Raw genomic sequence first — 18,726 nt, 5'->3', positions numbered from 1 at the left:
AAGCAAACAAAAAGCTGCCTGAATGGTTATGCTGAAATCCCCAAACCAATTCCAGTGGTAAGGGATGCTTGAATTTCCCAGATTTTCTATAGGCAGTTAATTAAAATTTAATGTTAACTGGCATTTCTAGGAGTCAGGAAAGTCATATCCATCTAGTAGCCAGAGGTAGCACAGCTTTTGACATGTTTTATTTGATAAACTTCTGAAGTAAAATGAGTGCTGTTCAATTTGTCAGACAAAACGCCTGACTTAAGGGATTTCTATTGCATCTTGGCTCCTGGGGAAAAAAATCACCATACATAGCTTATTGGGGAATAAAGTGGTTGGAATTGTTCCTGAATAATATGCTATGTCTTCTTCTTTGACACAGGTTAGAATTTGATAGGCGCAAAGTAAAAGGGATTCTCAAGAAAATTCACAAAGCTACTGTTATAACCTAAGAAAAATGAAAACATCCACACCAAACCCTGTATATGAATATTTATAGCAGTATTATTCATAATGGCTAAAAAGTGGAAAACATTGCAAATGTTCATCAGCTAAAGAATGGATAAACAGTCCTGGCTGGTGTGGCTCAGTGGATTAAGTGCCAGCCTGTGAACCAAAGGGTTGCTGGTTCGGTTCCCAGTCAGGACATATGTGTGGGTTGTGGGCCATGTCTCCAGCAGGGGGCGTGTGAGAAGCAACCACACATTGATGTTTCCCTCTTTCTCCCTCCCTTCCTCTCTAAAAATAAATCTTTTAAAAAAATCTTTATAATCCTATTAAAAAAAGAATGGATAAACAAAATGTGGTATATCCACACAATGGAATATTGTATGTATCATTTGGCCATAAAAAGAATGAAGTACTGACACATGCTACAATGTGGATAAACTTTAAAAACATGATGCTAAGTGAAGGAAGCCAGTCAAGTATCATTATACTCATATATAGCATATTCATTCATTACACAAAAGTCTAGAACAGGGAAACCTAGAGACACAGAGCAGATGAGTGAAAGCCTAGGGTTGGGGGGCTGACGGGCAATGAGAAGTGGCTGACAAGGGGCATGAGGTTTCTTTTTGGGATGATAAAATATTCTAAAAATGATTTTTAAAAAGATTTTATTTAATTTTAGAGAGGAAGGGAGGAAGAAAAGGGGGGGAGAGAAACATCCATTGATTTTCTCTCATTTGCACCCCGATCGGGGACAGACCTGCAAATCAGGTGTGTGCCCTCACTGGGAACCGAACCAGCAACCGTTCGCTTTGTGGGATGACACCCAACCAAGCCACAATGCCCAGGGTCCTGAAACTGATTTTGGCAACCGTTACACACTCTGTAAACACAGTAAAGACCATTGAATTGTACACTTTGAATGGGTGGATTGTATGGCACGTGAATTACATCTCAAGGAAGCTTTATCCCTAAGAAAATAATGAAAGACATAGAGAGCAGCAGATTTAGATATTTCAGAAAAGGTGGATAGGAACTGCATTTCTTAGAATTATTTGAGCTTAGACTTGATAAAATAATGTTGAGACAGGTAGGATGAGGGCAGGGAGGCAGGTGTGGGTAATATGTTGTAAAGCAGTCTGTCCAAAAACGGCTCATTTGTGTTTCAGTAGGTTACACGTGACCTGGAGAAGAATTCAGTACCATGTGCACTAACCCTTAGGCATATAAGTCTACCTTATTATTTAAAGGAGAAAGTCTCTTTAAATCATAAGCCAGTCTTCTAAATTCAAGCTTCATTAAATATAAAATGAGGACTTAAAAAGAAAACATTTTGGCCTTGGGTTCATTGAGGGCTAGATCCGGGGCTAATATGTATCCTGGTGGGGTTGAGAGTCTGGCATAGCAGGGAAATGAAGGAAAAAGGGAGCAGGATTAAAGAACCATTTGAGAGGCTGGGTATGGGGGCCCATCTCAAGTTCAAGGCGGCACAGCCCCTCTGATCTTGCCCCCCTAGGTTCTGAAGGCCTGGCCCACTGCCTGACACTGCGGTCATCATCGTCTCTGTCCCAGTGTCTGTTGTCCACGAGTCAGGAAGCCAGAACGCAGCTCAGCAAAGCCCGCCGCTCAGATGCGGTTGCCGGGCAGGCTGAGGAGGGTGGCTTCCCTGTCTTCCCAGGACCGGGGTGATGGTGGTGGTACGAGCAAGAATCCTACTCTGTTCCCGATCAGCACTTGACAAACCTAAAATGGAGCACGTTCCAGAGAGCACCCGGCAGGGAAACAGGCTGCTTTCATAGCAGGAGCCTTTTCCTTCGGTGGCGTTCAGTGTGGGCGGTGCCCCCAGAGCAGGCGCTGGCTCCCGGCAGCAGCCCAGAAAGGGGGTGTGTGTGAGCTCTGTCCAGGGCTCTAGTGGACAGGGTGGCCCGCTGTGACTGGGTGCAGCCTCAAAGAACAAAATGGGTAAACCCTCGCCCTGCGCACGTCTGCTGCTCCAGGCAAATAGTTCTTAAAGTTTAAAATTCCTGTGGATTTTGATAAATGACACTAAAATAACACTAGAAAAAGACTTAACCGTTTGGAATTTTGCACACCCCTCTTGGGATGAGGGACTCCTCCCAACTGGTACTAAAAATAGTCCAGATTTCAGCATTTAAGATTATAAAAGGAAAATGCAGAATAGTTAAAAATTAAACAGCAACAAATTCTGGTACTGGGAATACTTGAGGGTTTCTTTAATTACTTTACCCAGCCCCCAGCAAACTGTGCAGATACTATTCAGATCCAACACCTTTCTAAAGAAGTGGCCAATTATCTGACTAAAACCATCCCTCTGCTCACAGGGAGCCATCGTTGAATACTTGGCAAAAAGGAGCTTATTATGACCGAAGGGTTCTTTTACCCCAGTGGGCAAGCTACTTACATAAATATGCTTGTACCTCCACAATTGCCCTTCAAGGGAAGACAAGGAAGAACTTCTCTAGTTCTTTGGTTCCGCTCGCTGCCCCTTGTCCTCTAACCCCACCACAGAGCCAGTTCCTGCCTCTGACCTTCTCTCTGTCCCTGGAAACTCTTAGCTCTTGGTCCAGATCAACTGTAGAGCTGGCAAGGTTGACACCTAACAAGACCCGCTGGGGGCCTTTCTCCAGGGTCTCAGCCATCCCAGATCTCCCTCTCCTCTGCAGTCTGTTCCTGGTCTCTTGTGCACACCTCAGCACACGCACTGCTCTTTGCTCTAGGTGTCCCTTTCTTCAGTGTCAGCCCCTCGAGGGGGCAATGCTCACGTGCTTTGGAAGATCGGTTGTTACCCCATGTAGGTGCGCAGTGAAGAGCAGTTGTGACTGTAGGTAGCTGGGTCCCCCGCCCTGCGCCCGCACCCTGTGTCATCTGAGCCCCTTCTCGATGCTGGGGGTTTTGGAGTAGGGTGTGACTCCACTGGTTGGGTCCCGCCCATCTTGATCCACCACCCAGGCCCAGGGGCACCTGAGGCTGTCACCTGTGGAAAGTACTCAGTGCCACGCCCTCTGCTGGGGTTGGCGCTGGAGCGGGCAGGAGCAAGGAAACGCTGGCTTCGGGTAACCCCTAACGCTTTGCACTGGGTATTGCGCCTGTGAACTGGGCGAATAATTGTCATCTGATCTGACTCACATTGTCAGCAGAAGCGTAAACCAAACTGTTAGATGTGAACACGCGGTGGGATAGAATTGATATTGATTATTATGAATTTTGATTACCCAGTGTTACCTGGGTGTCCTATTTTATTGCCAGCTCTTGGTGACTTATGTGTGCACCGTATAAAAAGGCCCTTGGGAGAGAGCAGGGAGGTGAGGGATCGATAGGAGCGGCCTGTTAGAACCGAGAGCTTGGTCGCTGTCTGGCTGAGCCCCAGCAATCGAAGGGTGCTGTGTGTGTCGATGTTTTTGGCCTACGGCTGCTCTCGCAGGAGTCGAGGGCTTCATGCAAGCGTAGTCTTTTCCTCTGTCGAAATGGTTTCATTGGCCATCCTAAAATTTCAGGGCATGGGTGCAGGTAGGGAGGATGCCCTCGCTGACCTCAGCGGCCTGCAGGAGCAGTGTTGCAAGGAGCGGGGCCAACGCAGGTAGCCCTGTGGGTGGGGCTTCCCGTGTGATGCATTTCCCACGGTGACTACCAAGGAGCCCGTGTGGGCTGAGAGAAGGGAATGGCATTCCTCAGTGTAAGATGCTACAGAGAGTTGGCAAGCTTTCCTGACAGCCTAACGAATGATCGATTTGCTTTCTATTATTAGGTCTTTTCCAGCCCATTAAAACAAGTCTTTCTTGTGAGGACTCAGATGTGTTTAGAGACCCAGTGGGTATAACTTATTTGTATCTCAGGATCTGCAGATGAGGGGCAGTGTACCGAGGAGACCATGCATAAGAGGACTGTTGATAAAACAACTGTATTTGTTCTGAGTCCAACAGTTGCGTGAATTACCCACTAAGCTATGAGGGTCAGTTACGTCTTTGCTTGAACCCCTTCAGTCTGAAACGACTGTTCTCCACAGCAGCCTCCCCTGTGGTTGGGAGCATGAGGTGTTTGACAGGCCCTCGCCTGGTAGAAGAAGGGAAGGAGGCTGGACTGGGTGTCCAGGGGGGCTCTGCCGTTTCCAGCGTGGCTCCCCAAAGTCATTCAGCTACCTGGACGCAGCTTCCTCCATGGGGAAGAAAGGAGCAGCGCCTACTTCCAGCTGAATTTTCAGGGCATGGAACTGGGGAAAAGAGATGGAGAGAGAAGTCCCCATGAGGAAAAGCACCGGAAGGAAGGTGCAGGAAGAAAGCGTGTCTGAATGTGGGAGAGCATGAACAGTTCCATTTGCCTGGAACTACTAAGTTTTTGTTGCCGACAGCAGCTTCTTTGTGACTTGGCACCGGGGCCCGCTCTACTGGGGTGTGGGCGGAGAAGCTCTCAGGGTCAGGCTGATGTCTCTCGCCCCCGCCCACATGTCATAGATCTTTGCAGCTTCACATTGAGATCCCTGGTTTTCTAATCTCCTGCTCCTCAGCATGCCCTGGCGAGGCTTGATATTCCACCTTGCACGGGGCTGAGCGGCAGATCGCTGTGCCACCTGGACTGAGGCTGCGGGGCAGGCCTGTGGTCTGGTCAAGCAAGGCCCGCCCTATGACATCCTCTCAGCTTCTTCTGGACCCTCTCTCTAAGTGATGCTGGCCAAGTGACCCGAAGCTGGACGTGTGTGTGTGCGTGTGTTGTGTGTGCGCATGCGCGCGTGTATGTGTGTGTAGCGGGGATGTTGAAAGAGGATGGTGAGGCGAGATGGACAGGAAACTCAAGAAGACTCACCTCTTTTGACACCCAGAGTTCATATGGAAACAAGTAACTGACGTGTTCCTTGCTTAAGATCTTGGTCACTTTGTCCTACGAGACCACACTCCGTGCTGCATGATGTCAAAGAAAACTGCATAGAAAAGCAAATGCTGTTGTTTACCCCAGTTTTGTATTCTTTAAGGGTCCTAAACAGACTCGCCTCCCCCACCCAGAGTCCCTACTGAAGAGAGAAAAATGGAAAAGCTCTCACCCTCCAGATCTGTTAGCACAATGTGGATATTGACGCCAGAACCTCTCCTGGTAGCTTCCCGGTTGTGCGCAGGCTCCGCTGCTGACGTTTGCCCTCAGGAAAGGCACACCCCCTATATCCCACATCAAATCCCCCATTCAGCCTCTCGTGGAACGTGAGTTCCCGCTCTGTCATCAGGGGAAGCCTCTGAGGCAGCCAGCTTTGCTCTTCTTATGTGAGGATTGAGAAAACAAGTTGCAAATACTTTCTTTGACAGCTTCCCTGGTCCCCTTATCACGTTTTTTTCTTGAGAGCTTTATACCTCTTCTTACTGTTGCGTGGGCTCCTCCTGCACACGGTAGTCAGATTCATACCTGCCTCATTCCCCGGCCTTACCTGTCTCTGGGACTTGAGTTTACTGGCTAGAATATTGGTCATAAGTGAGATTTCTAAGGCAGTTAGCTTCCTTGAGTTTAGGTCTGTGAAGTTGTGTGTGGAAATAGTAGTCTCGTTTTTTGTTTTTTTTTTTTTTAAGCTGTGTAGACAAAATGCTATGAAGGTTCAACATTTATTTTTGTAATAGAATAAAGCTTACAGCAGAATTAGGCAACCATGTTTAATGATATTCATAATCATTATGCTACATAATAATTTAGGCATAAATGTTACGTAGCCACACTATCTTCGGAGTTCTCTTTTTCACCTACAGTGTTTATTCATTCATCGCGAATTGTTTGTTGAGTGCCCTCTGGGACCAGACCCTGGTGGTCTGTCCATGGTCTGCCCCAGGCCTTTCCAGATACACCTCAGCCAGAGCTGAGCATCCGTCCTCAATGCCTCAGACCTGAAGGAAGGGACAGTTTGTCGACCAGGAGGTTGGGGCTGCTTGCTTTTAGGGCCAGCAGGGTACGGAGAAAGCTGAGAGTCTCTCTGAAAGGCATGCGGGAGCCTTGTGGCCACGAGAGGAGAGGGGATGGTCTGCGAACACTGTTTCTTGAGCCAACCCCTTACCTTCCAGATTAGGCACCCCAAAATGACGGAGGCAGATTCTGCCCCAGGCCCAGGTAGTATCTGAGGTCACAGCCATGGAAGGGAATCATTAAACCTCCAACCGGCAAAGGGATGGTGATTCTTAGAGTGCCCGAACCCACAGCATCAACATCACCTGGGAACTCCTCTAGGAAATCAAAGTCTTTGCTTTCCCAAGGGACAGTATTGGACTGCTATGAGCAATAGGATGCAAATCATATGAGAGTATCACTTAGATTTCTGATAGGCCTCAATCTCAAGGCCTGAAAGTTTATATGCCATCTTTATGGTTGGAGATACATTTTCCAGAGGAGAGAACCCTGCCCTGTACCGTAGGCCCCTCTGCAGTCTGCCCCCGGCCTCCACCAACATCGTTAATGGTATCTTCTGATTGGCCCTTGGAAAACACAGGACAGAGGAAATGTAAGCCTGGCTTCCATAAAAATTGTTATTAATGCTGTGTTAAGAGGCATAATTTTGCAATTGGGCGAAGAAAAAAAATCTTTGAAAAGAGGATCAGGTGTTCTTAACCTTTTCTGTTGCATTTAACACATGTAAAGGTATCAAATAAAATAAAATTACGAAAGAAACTGATTATATTGAAAGTTATCAAAATATTTTGAGAATTTATGATATAAGGATTAAATAGAAGAGATTACTTATTAACGTATCGGTGGCAGGTTTGAAGTAGTGACTAGTGTAAACATTGATATTTGCAGCGACTGCAATACATGGTGTCAGTGTAACAGCTCTACTAATTCTGCTGGGTTTTTTTGCGATACTTTTAACTGAAGGAATGTGAAAGTTGTTAGACGTTAGTACAGCGGTCCCCCCTTCTCCATGGGGGATATGTTCCGAGACCCCCAGAGGATGCCTGACACTGAGGGTAGTGCTGAACCATACATGTACTATGCTTTTTCCTAGATATACAGACCTCTAAAATTTAATTTATAAATTAGGCACAGTAAGAGATTAACAACAGTAACTAGTAATAAAGTAGGACATTTATAACAATATGCTCTAATAAGTTATGTGAATGTGCTCGCTCCCACAATACCGTATTTTGCTGTGTATAATGCGCTCCCATGTATCATGCACGCCCATGCTTTTGGCCCAAACTTTCAGGAAAATAACCTTTTGTTTTAATTTTTTAATTCAATTTTTTATTCAATTTTTTATTATATTTAGAAACAAAACCAGTTATCGTATTCTAGGGTATTATTTTGCATACGGATATCATTATTACTTTTTAGGGTTATTACACTTTTAACGCAAAAGCATAAATAAAAGAATTAAAAACATTTATATAGATACAGAATTAGTACTACCCATGTATAATATGCATCCTTATTTTTCCCTCAAAAATTTGGGCAAAAAGGTGTGCATTATACACAGCAAAATACGGTACCTTAGGGTGCTGTGCTCACCCTTCTGATGTGAGACGATCAATGTCTGTGTGAGGAGATGACGTGAGGTGGATGTGACATTAAGTAAAATAAGGGCTACGTGAGCGCCAGCCGCTGACAGAGCCAGTCATACCGCGGCCGTGGATCTGTTAACACAGACGCCTGCTAAGTGGCAGGCGGGCAGTAGCATGTATTCCTGGACAGAGGATGATTCCCATCCTGGGTGGGCGGCGCGGGGTCACGTGAGATGGCACCGCACTCCTCCGAGTGACGTGCAATTTAAAACTTACGAATTTTTTTATTGCTAGAACTTTTCATTTAATATTTTCAGACGGTGGAAAGCAAAGCTACAGATAGCGGGGCCACTGCCGTAGTTAAAACTACAGGTGCACAGTTTATTTCATCTGAGTTTACGGACCCCTCTGAAGTCCGTCCACAGACATGTGGGCAATTTTTGGTCCCAAATGAAGAACCTTTGAAGTAGGAAATAATAGGCGAGGGTTTATTTTCCCCAACTCTGGGCATGAGAACATGTGCATCGGTGTGCTGCCAGCATCCAACGCTGACCCGTCTGCTCTGTTATTGCAGCTGAGCGTGTGTCAACAAGGTAAATCTGGTTCATGAGAAAACTCTGCTTTGATTTCTAGGTGATTTATCATAAGCCATTAGCAGGAGCTTGGAATTAAGTGTAAAGGCTGTTATTTGCTGCAGTCGGGAGGAACAGTTCATAAATGGACAAATTCAAGATTCTGTTTAGCCTCTTAAAGCTAATCTTCCTTTTAAGTTCACTGTTACATTGTGTTAGGTTAATGTGGACCATGCATAAGTTACAAGGTATCTGAATTGCTCTAAGTATTGGAACATGTTTATATAGTGACCTTTTTAATTAAGTCGTTGAGCCTGGAGTAGCAGTTTTAAAAAGCATCTGGGCCCTGATCGGACTGGGCTGGTGTGCAGTCCTGCAGGAGAAGCTTCATAAGCTCCACACGCGTTTCTAATGCACATTCAGGCTTAGTGAACCAATGACGGTTCTTTGCAGTCAGTGTTGCCAGAGACCACGGCTCGACAACTGGAAACTTCACCTGGCTTCACACACCAGCTGGACTACTGACCACCGAAAAATCACTTTTCCTGATTTTACTCACATGTGTTCCTTCACTGAAAAATAGTTTCCAGGACCAAATGAAACAGAGTTTGAAAGCAATGTTTATTTGGGAGAGGGGTGTCCAATATTATGGGTGTATGTTATAGTTTACTCCCAGCTGTTAACATCAAAACATATTTATATGAGGGAGACCCCTAAAACACTGACATCTTCTGGAGGGTGGGTTTCTTGTAGTCCAGGCTTCCCATACTAGGTGAGTGTTCTAGGAACCCATCTGTATCAGTGTACCAGCTGGCGTTGTTGTGAGAGGCTGAGTTCGACTTCAGTGAATTTCTTTTTTGAAGACTTTCAGTGTGTTTGCCCATTTCATGATTTACAAGTGCCCCTGACCACACCATGCTGAGTGTTCCGCAGTTTTTGACCCCCATACCCCCCTTTTCCTAGTCACTCGATCTCACCCGGAGTGACTTTTTTTTGTTTCCCTGGATGAAAAAAGTCCTCAAAGGGAAACATTTTGCTGATGTGGAAGAGATGAAACAAAAAAATGGCAGAAGCATTAAAAGTCATCAAAATTGGTTCCAAAACTGTTTTGAGCAGTGGAAAAAAAATATCTCCAAAGGTGTATTGCATCAGATGGAGAGTGCTTTGAAGGTGACTGAGGTTTAAATGGGTAAGAATAAATACACAATATTGTATAAATAAATTTCAGTTTTTGTGGGGTCATCCCTTATAGAGCATAAAATTGCAGAAACCATTTTTTGCTTCCCCTCGCCTAAACTTACAGGTCTCTGGGTTCCAGAATGTATTTTTGATACGAGCAGGGAAGTGCAGTGGAGGTGGATGCTACCACACAGCTCAGCGATAACCTGGATCCGGAATCGCAGGATTCCAATGGACCAGGGGCCTCAGGGAGCACTGTTTGGCCCCGTGTTTTCAGAGCGAAGCAGCTGGTGTATTCCCGGTCCTGGTGAAGAGCCCCTCACCAGTCTTCAGCCTCGCTTTACCCGCACTTCGCGGCCCGTGAGGGTGGGCTTGCTGCAGTCCCCTGAGGTTCTCCTGGGACGCTATTAGGTCTGAGAGGAGAAGCCTGTCCTGGGAACGCGGGTTAAGTGGGAGAGCTGAATCCACTTTGTGGCTACCTGTATCACACGATATACCTCGGCGGTTTATAAATAGAACTTAGCACTCCAAGGACCGCCGTGAAACTGAAGTGGGAAAAGGACACTTGGATATTAAATGTCCTAAGCACTTAGCTCCTGGGCTGCTTCATTTTCTTTTTTCTGAGTAGACCCTTAGGACTCTGACCGCCAAGTATCAATTAAGTTGCACCCAATGGCTAGGACGGCCTCCCGATGGCTTGAGATCTGGGCTGCGCCTGAGCACACAGCCCTTCCCGACCGAGGCAGGAGTGGGGGGTGGCAGGCAGTGCGGGACATCCAAGTCTGACGGCAGAGGTGCTCAGGTTTGCCTGCCCCCTGCCCCCTGGCCCAGAACCGAGGCCCACAGGGCCCCCACGCCGGCGCCCTCCTTCCAGGTGCCCAGGCTGTTTCCCTTCCTCTTCCCCCCCCCGCCCCGCCCCCGAGGCCTGGCTTTCTGGATGGCAGGGTTCGTAGACTCTCCTGCTTGGAGCTTTGTAGCCCAGGCCCTTCTCACAGCAGGAATGTTCTTAGCAACCCCGCCCCCACCCTGGGAGGAAACCACGAACTTTAGACTCACGGTGGCTGGGCTCCGTGTCCAGCCCCAGGGTGCCGCGCTGTGATTTTTTGGGTCCCTGCTCCATAACTCACCCTCCACCGTCACCTGCCTCTGACCCCTGGCCTTCCTCTTCCCACAGCACCCAACTTTGGTGCCCCCACTCTTCTCTGCCCACCCCCTGACTTCACCTAACTTCCCCAACTCTCATCAAGTTTTGATGTCATTTGGCATTAATGTAGTTCTGTCTTTGCAGCCCTCAGCACCCTGTTGCTTTCTTTTTTTCTTATTTGAGGTTTTCAAGATGATCATACCACAGAGTATTTTCTTTTTTCTTTTTAGCGTCGCATCAAAACTCCGTTTTAATTATATTTGCCCGGCCTATCTCCCAGTTATTAACTCTGTCCGTGGTACTGCCAGAAATGTTTCGGTTGAACAAATTCTTAATTAAAAATCCTTTGTACCTCATTCCCTAGCGTAGTTTTCTTTTTTAAAAAACCGTAGTAGATGATCTGTGTTGTGATGATGGTGTTGAAAATATAATTACAGACTAGACAGACACAGACAGGCAAGAAAGAGTAGATTGATGATCCCATTAGTGAACAGAATGTATTCTACTGACACACCCAACTTTTCAGATGATTTGTCACTTTAGGAAGCAATGGAGGGACTTAATGGTGTGTTCCGAGTTGGGACGTCCTTCCTGTGGTGTCTTAGACAGACCTCCCCTCCCTCTCGTTTGGAGACTGTGCTGTGTGTCGGGGGCTTTCGCATGTGTTGTTCCCCGCGCTGCCCTCTCTCAGGCGTGCCCGGTTGAGGGGAACGGAGTTGTGCCCGCCTGAGACGTGGGACCTCTGCGCTCAGTCCCCTTCTCGTGGGTGGGTGTGGGAGGCTGGCACAGGGCGGAGACCACCAAGGGTGATTTTGTGGACAGTGAATTGCACACCTCGAGGGGGCACCGGGTCCTGGGCTCAGCCTGTACGGGCCACTGCATGTGGTAGCCCTCGCTGGGGCTGTCCTCTTGACACCCTCAGGTGCTGGCCTGCCCACCCAAGCCCCTGCCCCTGAGATCGACTGTCACGGGACTTGGGTCCTGGTGGGGGAGACAAGGCGTAAGGCACACCGGGAAGGAGACCAGCGCAGCGTTAGTGAGTTACACGGCGAATGCCCGGAGGTGGGTGTCAGGTAAGGGCCTCTGAAGTGCTGTTTCAGCCTGGAGGCGACGCGTGGCCAGCCAGCGCCGAGGACACCCGACTCATCTCCCTCTCTTATGCCGAGGCGAGGTTGGTTGGGGAATTCAGTGAGGGGGCTTTATTGTACTAGAGAGGCCGTAATGACAACGGAGACTTTCCGGCCCCGCCCAGAGGGAAGCGGTGCAGGCCGGTGGAAGCCCGCGCTCGGGTTTGGGCTCGGTGCCACACTCGCTGAGCGTGTCGCTGGGCATGGCCCTTGGCCTCTCCAGCCTTCAGTTTCAGCTTTTCTAAAATAGGAAGACTAGCGCCGAACGGTCTCATGACTCCTAAGCAAGGGATGCGTGGCTGAGAACTCTGTACACCACGTGAGCGTGAGGTAAGTAGGTGATGAATTACATTGAAAAGCAGTAATACCTGGGCCGCCATAAGGTGGAAGGTGACTGAGTGCCAGGAATTTAGAGTTGTGAGATTAGAGAAACCAGTGTTAGCTGGACTGGTTTCAGGCACCTGAAGGTGGGAAGGTCAAAATAACGAAGCCTTGTGTGGCTCAAACGTCGTGAGCGAAGAAGACAGACGCGAGATGAAACTGGAAAGAGAGGTGCTGGCTCCCATAGGGCCTCGAACACAGTTGAGCTTGGATGTTAGAGGGCGGTGGGGGCCGAGGAGAGCTGTGCTCCGGTACTCGCGGACCCAAGGGCGCGTAAGGAGGATGTGCTACAGGAGAGTGAGGGCAGGGGCAGGAAGCTGCTGTTGTAACGTGTGTCGGAGGCGATGATGGCGGGGCTGAGAGGCACAGGGGGAGGGCACGCTGCCGTGGGAGACGACCTCAGCAGCACGTGCTGAGGGGGAGGGAAGGGCAGGAATCCGCAGACCCTCCGAGGTTTCTGGCTGGAGTCGGTGAGTGGAGGCTGGGGCCACTTACATGGAGAAGGTGGGTGGGAGAATGGGAAGGGGTGGAGAGGCTTTGGTGTCAGGAGCCCTGGGGAGTCAACACTAAAGTGAGTGCCTGCCCTCCGTGAGCTTGTAGTTCAGGGACCAGTGTGTGGACAGACCGTGGCTGTTAGGACTTGGTGCCAGGTGGGAGGACAAAGGTGCCAGCGATGTCACAGCCAAGGTGGTTGTCCTGAAGCTCCTCCCAGGCCTCTCTCAGCCCCAGATGGCCGGAGCGGTGCCTCCCTGCGGCTTCTGGGTGCGTATTGCTGATTGGGAGGCCGGGGGTGACAAGTTACTTTCCGCGGGAAACCCAGACAAGATAACACTTAAGCGGAATTTCTCAAAACAAAGCTCCAGCAGCGTCTCCCTGGCTGCTGAGCTGGGCTCTCCCTGGGTCGTGTGACCTCAGGTGCCTGGCCAGCCACCTGCTCCAATCCCTTCCCCAGGTGGCCCCACCCAGCAGTGGGGGGGCCGGGGATGGGTTGCCCTTGTTCAGGGAGCTTAAAAGGCGTCTGTGGTTTGGTGGGAAATTTTGGTGGGAGTAGGTTGTTTAGAGCCATTAGATCCTGCCTCGCAGGTGTCAGAGATGGGGCGCTGTATGAACTGCGGCGTACCTGTGTGTGCAGGTGTTGGCTGGCTGTGTTCTGGCTGGAGGCTGGAGGATGGTGGATGGCTGGGTCCCTGAGCTCACAATTTTGCCTCTTGGCTGCGGCACAGGCCTTCCGCGGCCTGTCCCTGTTTGGGGTAGAGCGTACCTTCCTGACAACGACCTGGACTGGAGCAATGGCAGGGCGCGGAATCCCCGGGCCATGGGGCGCTTTTGCTGAATAAAGGGAATTTCACTGGGACCAGAAGAAAAGGACTTATTGAAAAGCACATTAACCAAAGTTGCCAACTAAGTCATGTCTATAATTGGGCTAAATGGATGGAGCCACACATGGGTTATGTTTTTTCTTGATTTTTAAATTAATTTTTGAGAGAGCGCGCTTCCTGGCTAGGGCTGGGTTACAGTTTTGAAGAACGCTGGGTAGAATTCCTTCCTTATAAATGTCTTCCCCACAACGAGCCCTAAATAACCAAACTTTGTGAAACTGACATCAGTATAAGAAGAAATGTGATGATGTCTGAAAAGCGGTACAAAGAAAATGGTCTGGGACTTGAGAAGATGGTGAAATAATTGCCTGCTGGGTGCCTGGGTCAGAGCGGACTTGGGGCGCAGGCAGGCTGCCAGCAGAAAGGCGTGCGCTGGCAGTGATTTCAGGCAGAGCATGCACGGTCGTGGTGGGAAGGCATGCAGTTTCACGGGCTGACCAGCAGTCCAGTTTGGCTGAACTGCAATGTCATTGTCTAATAAGAAGTGTAGAGATCATCTCATATAATCTGGCAGCGAAATCTCTGAGGTGGGAGGGGTGCTCTGCCATGTGGTCAAGGCTGACAAAGAGCCTGCGCTGACCGAACCAGGGTGGAGGCCAGGTCCTTAGACTGAAACCCAATGCTCTCCTCCTGGCACCGGTTTGCCCCCACCTGCTGAGGGCTTTAGTGTCAGGGGTAGGCATCGTGGAGGGTTTCAAATGCCCACCTAAGGCGCTGGCACTTGTTTTGATAAGTAGTGAGTCCTTAGCTTGTTTTGAGTAGGGAAAACATAACTAGGGCTGCCACTCAGACATTGACCCTGGCAGGAGTGTTAGGGTGAGTTAGGGACCCGGGTACCTGAGGCAAGAGAGCACTTATGAGAACATGAGCGCAGGTGGGGATCAAAGGCATAAGAGACGGGGCTGAGGGAACCTGAGGGTCAAAAAAGGTAATGACTTTGTGCGCAGCTAATCAGCAGTGCAACCGAGGTTCCAGTTCAAGTTTGTTTTTAATGCCCGTATTTTGGGGTTCAGTCTTCTAATTGAGATGAAGGCAAAGCTAGTATGTGCAGAACAAAGTAACAGTGCGGTGGCACATCCCCTCTGAAGGCCAGTTTATGGGCTGTTGGGAAGTAGTGTCTACATCCCTAATGTGCCCCCAGCCCTGGGCTGGACTAGCAATGGGAGTGAGCAATAGGTGTAGAAGTACGATGGAACTAAGTATAGAAATCACCAATTTTTGGAAATGCTCTGAATTGGTCTGAGTTAGAGAAGCTGTGGAAAGGTGCTTGTTGGCCTAAGAAGAGGTGAATTTACCTGACTCCAGCCTACCTGTAGCATCAGCGCACATGCTCATGGCATTGGGCAGGAATTAGCACTGATGGCCTTTGCCCAGACTCCCTCAGGCCCGAAACCTCAAATGTAGAGATCGGTAAAATTTGGGGATCTTTGTAAGTCCTGGTAATACCGTGTTCATGTGTTTTTATGAGGACAACAGAATTGGCCTCTGCATTCTGCCAGTCTTTTGTCTGGTGTTTCCCTGCTGTGATTCCTTCTCCTTTTGAGTTCCTGACACTTTGTTGTCCACAAACCAGCCCCCTTTTTGAGTTCCTGGCTACTTTGCCTTAGAGCAGCCTGTGTGCTCCTCAAACTCTTTCTGCCTGCTGCTTTCTCTGGGTCGCCACAAAGTCCAGTTTCCTGTGTGTGCTCCTTCCCCTGGGAGGCTGGCCGCACTCACCCCCACCTCCTGGCATCGCATGCTGCTCCCGAGGATTCCTCCTAAGTTTCTGTGCAGTGTCTACCTCTCCCTCCACGTGGTTCTCTGCTGAGGACTCAGGCTCAGACCCACCCTGGGCGCATCCATTTATTTCAGGCTGAACGTACAGACTGGAGGGAAAACTCCAAACTTTTGGGTGTGCCTCCTGCGGTCCAGCTCTCCTTATTGCAGATACGGGGAGTCTTGAAGTCAAAGTGGGGTCTCCTTCAGAGGCCTGGAGCTCAGCTTGTTAGACTCCTGGTCTCTGGGATGCTTGTGCTTCTGTGCGTTTCTCTAAGGAATTGAGCATGAAGGTATTGAGAGAAGAGGTGACACCTGTCATGGTCCCCAGGGCCCAGCAGATGTCATATAAAATTAAAATAACAGAATAAATGAGCACGGAAATATAAGCATCCGCAAGCCTTCTGTAGTGGCCACCTTTCAATGTAGAGATTTCACAGACACAGGAAGAGACGAAACAGACACCCTAATAACAACAATGATATCCTAGAGGTCTCAGAAAACTGCTTCTTAGTCCATTCTCCAATTAAGAGGTCTCAGGTTCTATATATGTTTTCAAGTAATCGGTTGTATAGCTAATTTCAAAGGTCTTTTTTCTTTTTTTTTTTTTTTTTTTTCCATTTTCCTCTGGCCGGCAGTGCCTAGCAGTCACCTGTGTTCCTCGGGCCACTCCCCAAGTGCTGATGGTTTGTGTGAGTGACGACCGTGCAGCTCCTTGCTGACCTTGAACAGTGGTTGAAGGCTTGGCTTCTTCAGCCCAGCTGCCACCCCTGTGTCTCCCTGGTGCTCCCAGCCCCGGCCCAGTTCTTTTCTTTCTCGTTCATCTCTAGTTTTAACATCAAGATCATACCACGTTTTCAGCTTCTTGGCTATTGGCCCGCATCAGAAGCAGGGCGAACATTCCTTTCCCTGAGCCAACAAACGACAGCCCTGTGTATAATGAGCACGGCCAGGCAGGCAGCCGTGGCGGCTCCCCTGCTCCTCCTCCTGTAACCCGCTCTGCCCCGGAAGCCGCCGGAGCTGGTGTTGCAGCGCGTTGGGCTGGCTCCAGCCCACCTGCGTCTAACCTGCCTTCACACTTCTGTTTCCTCATCTGGAAAGGAGGGGGTGGGTTCATCCCCAAGTTGCTTCTAGTCTCACTATATATATTGAGTATATATTTTGTGCCAGGCACTGGTGATTAAAAACAAAGTGCCTGCTTCCTGGCAGGGCATTTGTGAACTGGAGGTAGATGGGTGCATATAGCCCTTATAAGCAATTCATCGCCCAGATCCGCGGCCCATACATTTGTTCTCAGCTCCCTGCTGGGACAGCCATGTTCCTTGGAGACGTCATACGCTGCTCTTTCCATTACTCGGCTGTCTCCTTACTATCTGTTTTAAAGGGATAACTATAGGCACGTTTTTATCTGATGTAGAGTATCTTCTTTCTCTCTTCCATTTAGTCTGACTGAAATCTCTCTTACTGTAATTGATAGCTGTTTTTTTAATCTAGTTTCTGGGAAACTGGAAGCAAGATCAGCCTGGTGATTCATGGCTGCCCTTTGTGATACATAAAAATGCACAGAAATGTTCAAAATTGTCTGCTGGAATGCTAGGCTCAACTACAAGAGGAGAAGAAAAAAAATCCCTGTTCTTGAAAAAACTATAGCTTACATAGTGGTACAAGGTGGGCATGTTATAGGACCAACAGTGAGAATATCTATCTGTAAATTTTCAGGAGAGATTTAAATATATACACACACACACCCACACACATGGTAATGGTCTAAGGAGTGCTGCGTCCAGAGGGAACTTGGCAGAGGGACCACCTGGCCGCATCCCCATCCTGGGGTCATAAAAGGTACGCGCCAGTTGTAAGCCCTTTTCCGAACTCCTTTCTTTCTCCCATTTTTCAGGTCTTGTGCAGGAATGTGAGGGAGTAGGGAATACTTAGACCCTGTCCCTTGCATTTATCCCTAAAAGAAAGAGAGGTACTGCTGATCGGGCGCAAGCCCTTGTCCCCAGAGTGTGTGGCACACACCAGAGCCTTCCCACAGCCAGCGACTGACCAGAGCTCTTTCCCTTCCAGAGACGAGAAGAACCAGTCCATCATCGTCAGCGGGGAGTCCGGAGCCGGCAAGACCGTGTCAGCCAAGTACGCCATGCGCTATTTCGCCACAGTTGGTGGCTCTGCCAGTGACACCAACATTGAAGAGAAGGTTCTGGCGTCCAGTCCCATCATGGAGGTAAGGCCTTCCGAGTGCCCTTGGCTGTCCTGGGTGGAGTCCCTGCTGTGGGCGGCAGGACTGCGGGGTGTCCAGCCTTGTGTGGCTGCTCCCGAGATCCCTTGTAAGTGCCTCATGTGGTCAGCGTTCACATCTTTCCCTGAGAGCCCATTGTCCACTGTTGGGGCAAAAATTACGAAGATTCCCCCCGGGGCCACAGGTTCAGGGACAGTCCAACCTGGAAGCATCCTTCAGGTACCTGGTATTGGGTGGAGTGTCCTCTTGATGTCGTCCTCGTCCCTTGACTCTGAATGCTGCAGGGACCGTCGTTCCCGGTCAGCCGCCGCCGCCTCTGCTGCTGTTGCATGTCAGCAAGTCTGTTTTCCACCAAACCCATTTAGTGCTTAAAGGCCCATCGGACCAGGAAGACAATTCTCAGGGGCGTGGGAAAGTCTAGGTAGAAGATTCCGTTTTTCTAAACAATATTTGGACATTTTATCCTTTGAGGGGAAGGTAGAGCCAAAAGCGATGTAATAACAGAGTCTGTGGAGGATCCTCGGAAAGCAGCCCCCTGGGAGGGAATGAACTGGCCAGGGCACGTCGGTCGGAGCCGTCACGCCCTCCCCATCAGCCCCTGGGCTCGCAGGCTGGTGCACTGGGCACAGATGCAGAGCCAGGGAGTTCCTACAGCTTGGGCCCTGCTATGTGTAACTAAGCGTGATTTAGGGTCAGAACTCTCCTTTTCCTTCCCTTGCTCTGTAAAAGCTTCATCCTGGTGGCGTAGCACCACATGGCCACACAGGTCCTGGGCCAGTTTGATTTCCTGCCTTTGCATCTGGGGTGCTTCACTAATGTCTGGGTTGCAGTCTGGTGGGAGCCCACCCCTGCCAGCCCCGGGCAGCCCCTTTCTCTTAGTAAGGAGAAAATCTGTTGAGGCTAAAATCAGCCAAGGTAACAGCAGGTTTCTCTGCAGTGCCCTGAGCCCCCGTTAATTGGTTCGCAAGTCACTAAGGTGGTTGGTCTTTCAGATTCTCAACTGAGCAATAAGACACAGTGCGTTCATT

General features: G+C 49.2%; 1 protein-coding gene across 2 annotated transcripts in view; it reads left to right on the top strand.

The window, feature by feature from the left end:
* MYO5B (myosin VB) overlaps window positions 1-18,726 on the top strand; it is a 284,649-nt gene that overhangs the window by 148,908 nt on the left and 117,015 nt on the right. For both annotated transcript variants that reach the window (XM_054583631.1, XM_054583630.1), the window contains exon 5: window positions 17,527-17,683. In XM_054583631.1, coding sequence (XP_054439606.1) covers window positions 17,527-17,683 — 157 coding nt within the window. The remainder of the gene's footprint in view (window positions 1-17,526; window positions 17,684-18,726) is intronic.

This window comes from Pteronotus mesoamericanus, unplaced genomic scaffold, assembly GCF_021234165.1.
Source record: "Pteronotus mesoamericanus isolate MK-2021 breed Mesoamerican mustached bat unplaced genomic scaffold, CSHL_Meso_final contig_74, whole genome shotgun sequence".
Taxonomy (NCBI): domain Eukaryota; kingdom Metazoa; phylum Chordata; class Mammalia; order Chiroptera; family Mormoopidae; genus Pteronotus; species Pteronotus mesoamericanus.
This window is presented reverse-complemented; position numbering and strand designations above follow the sequence as displayed.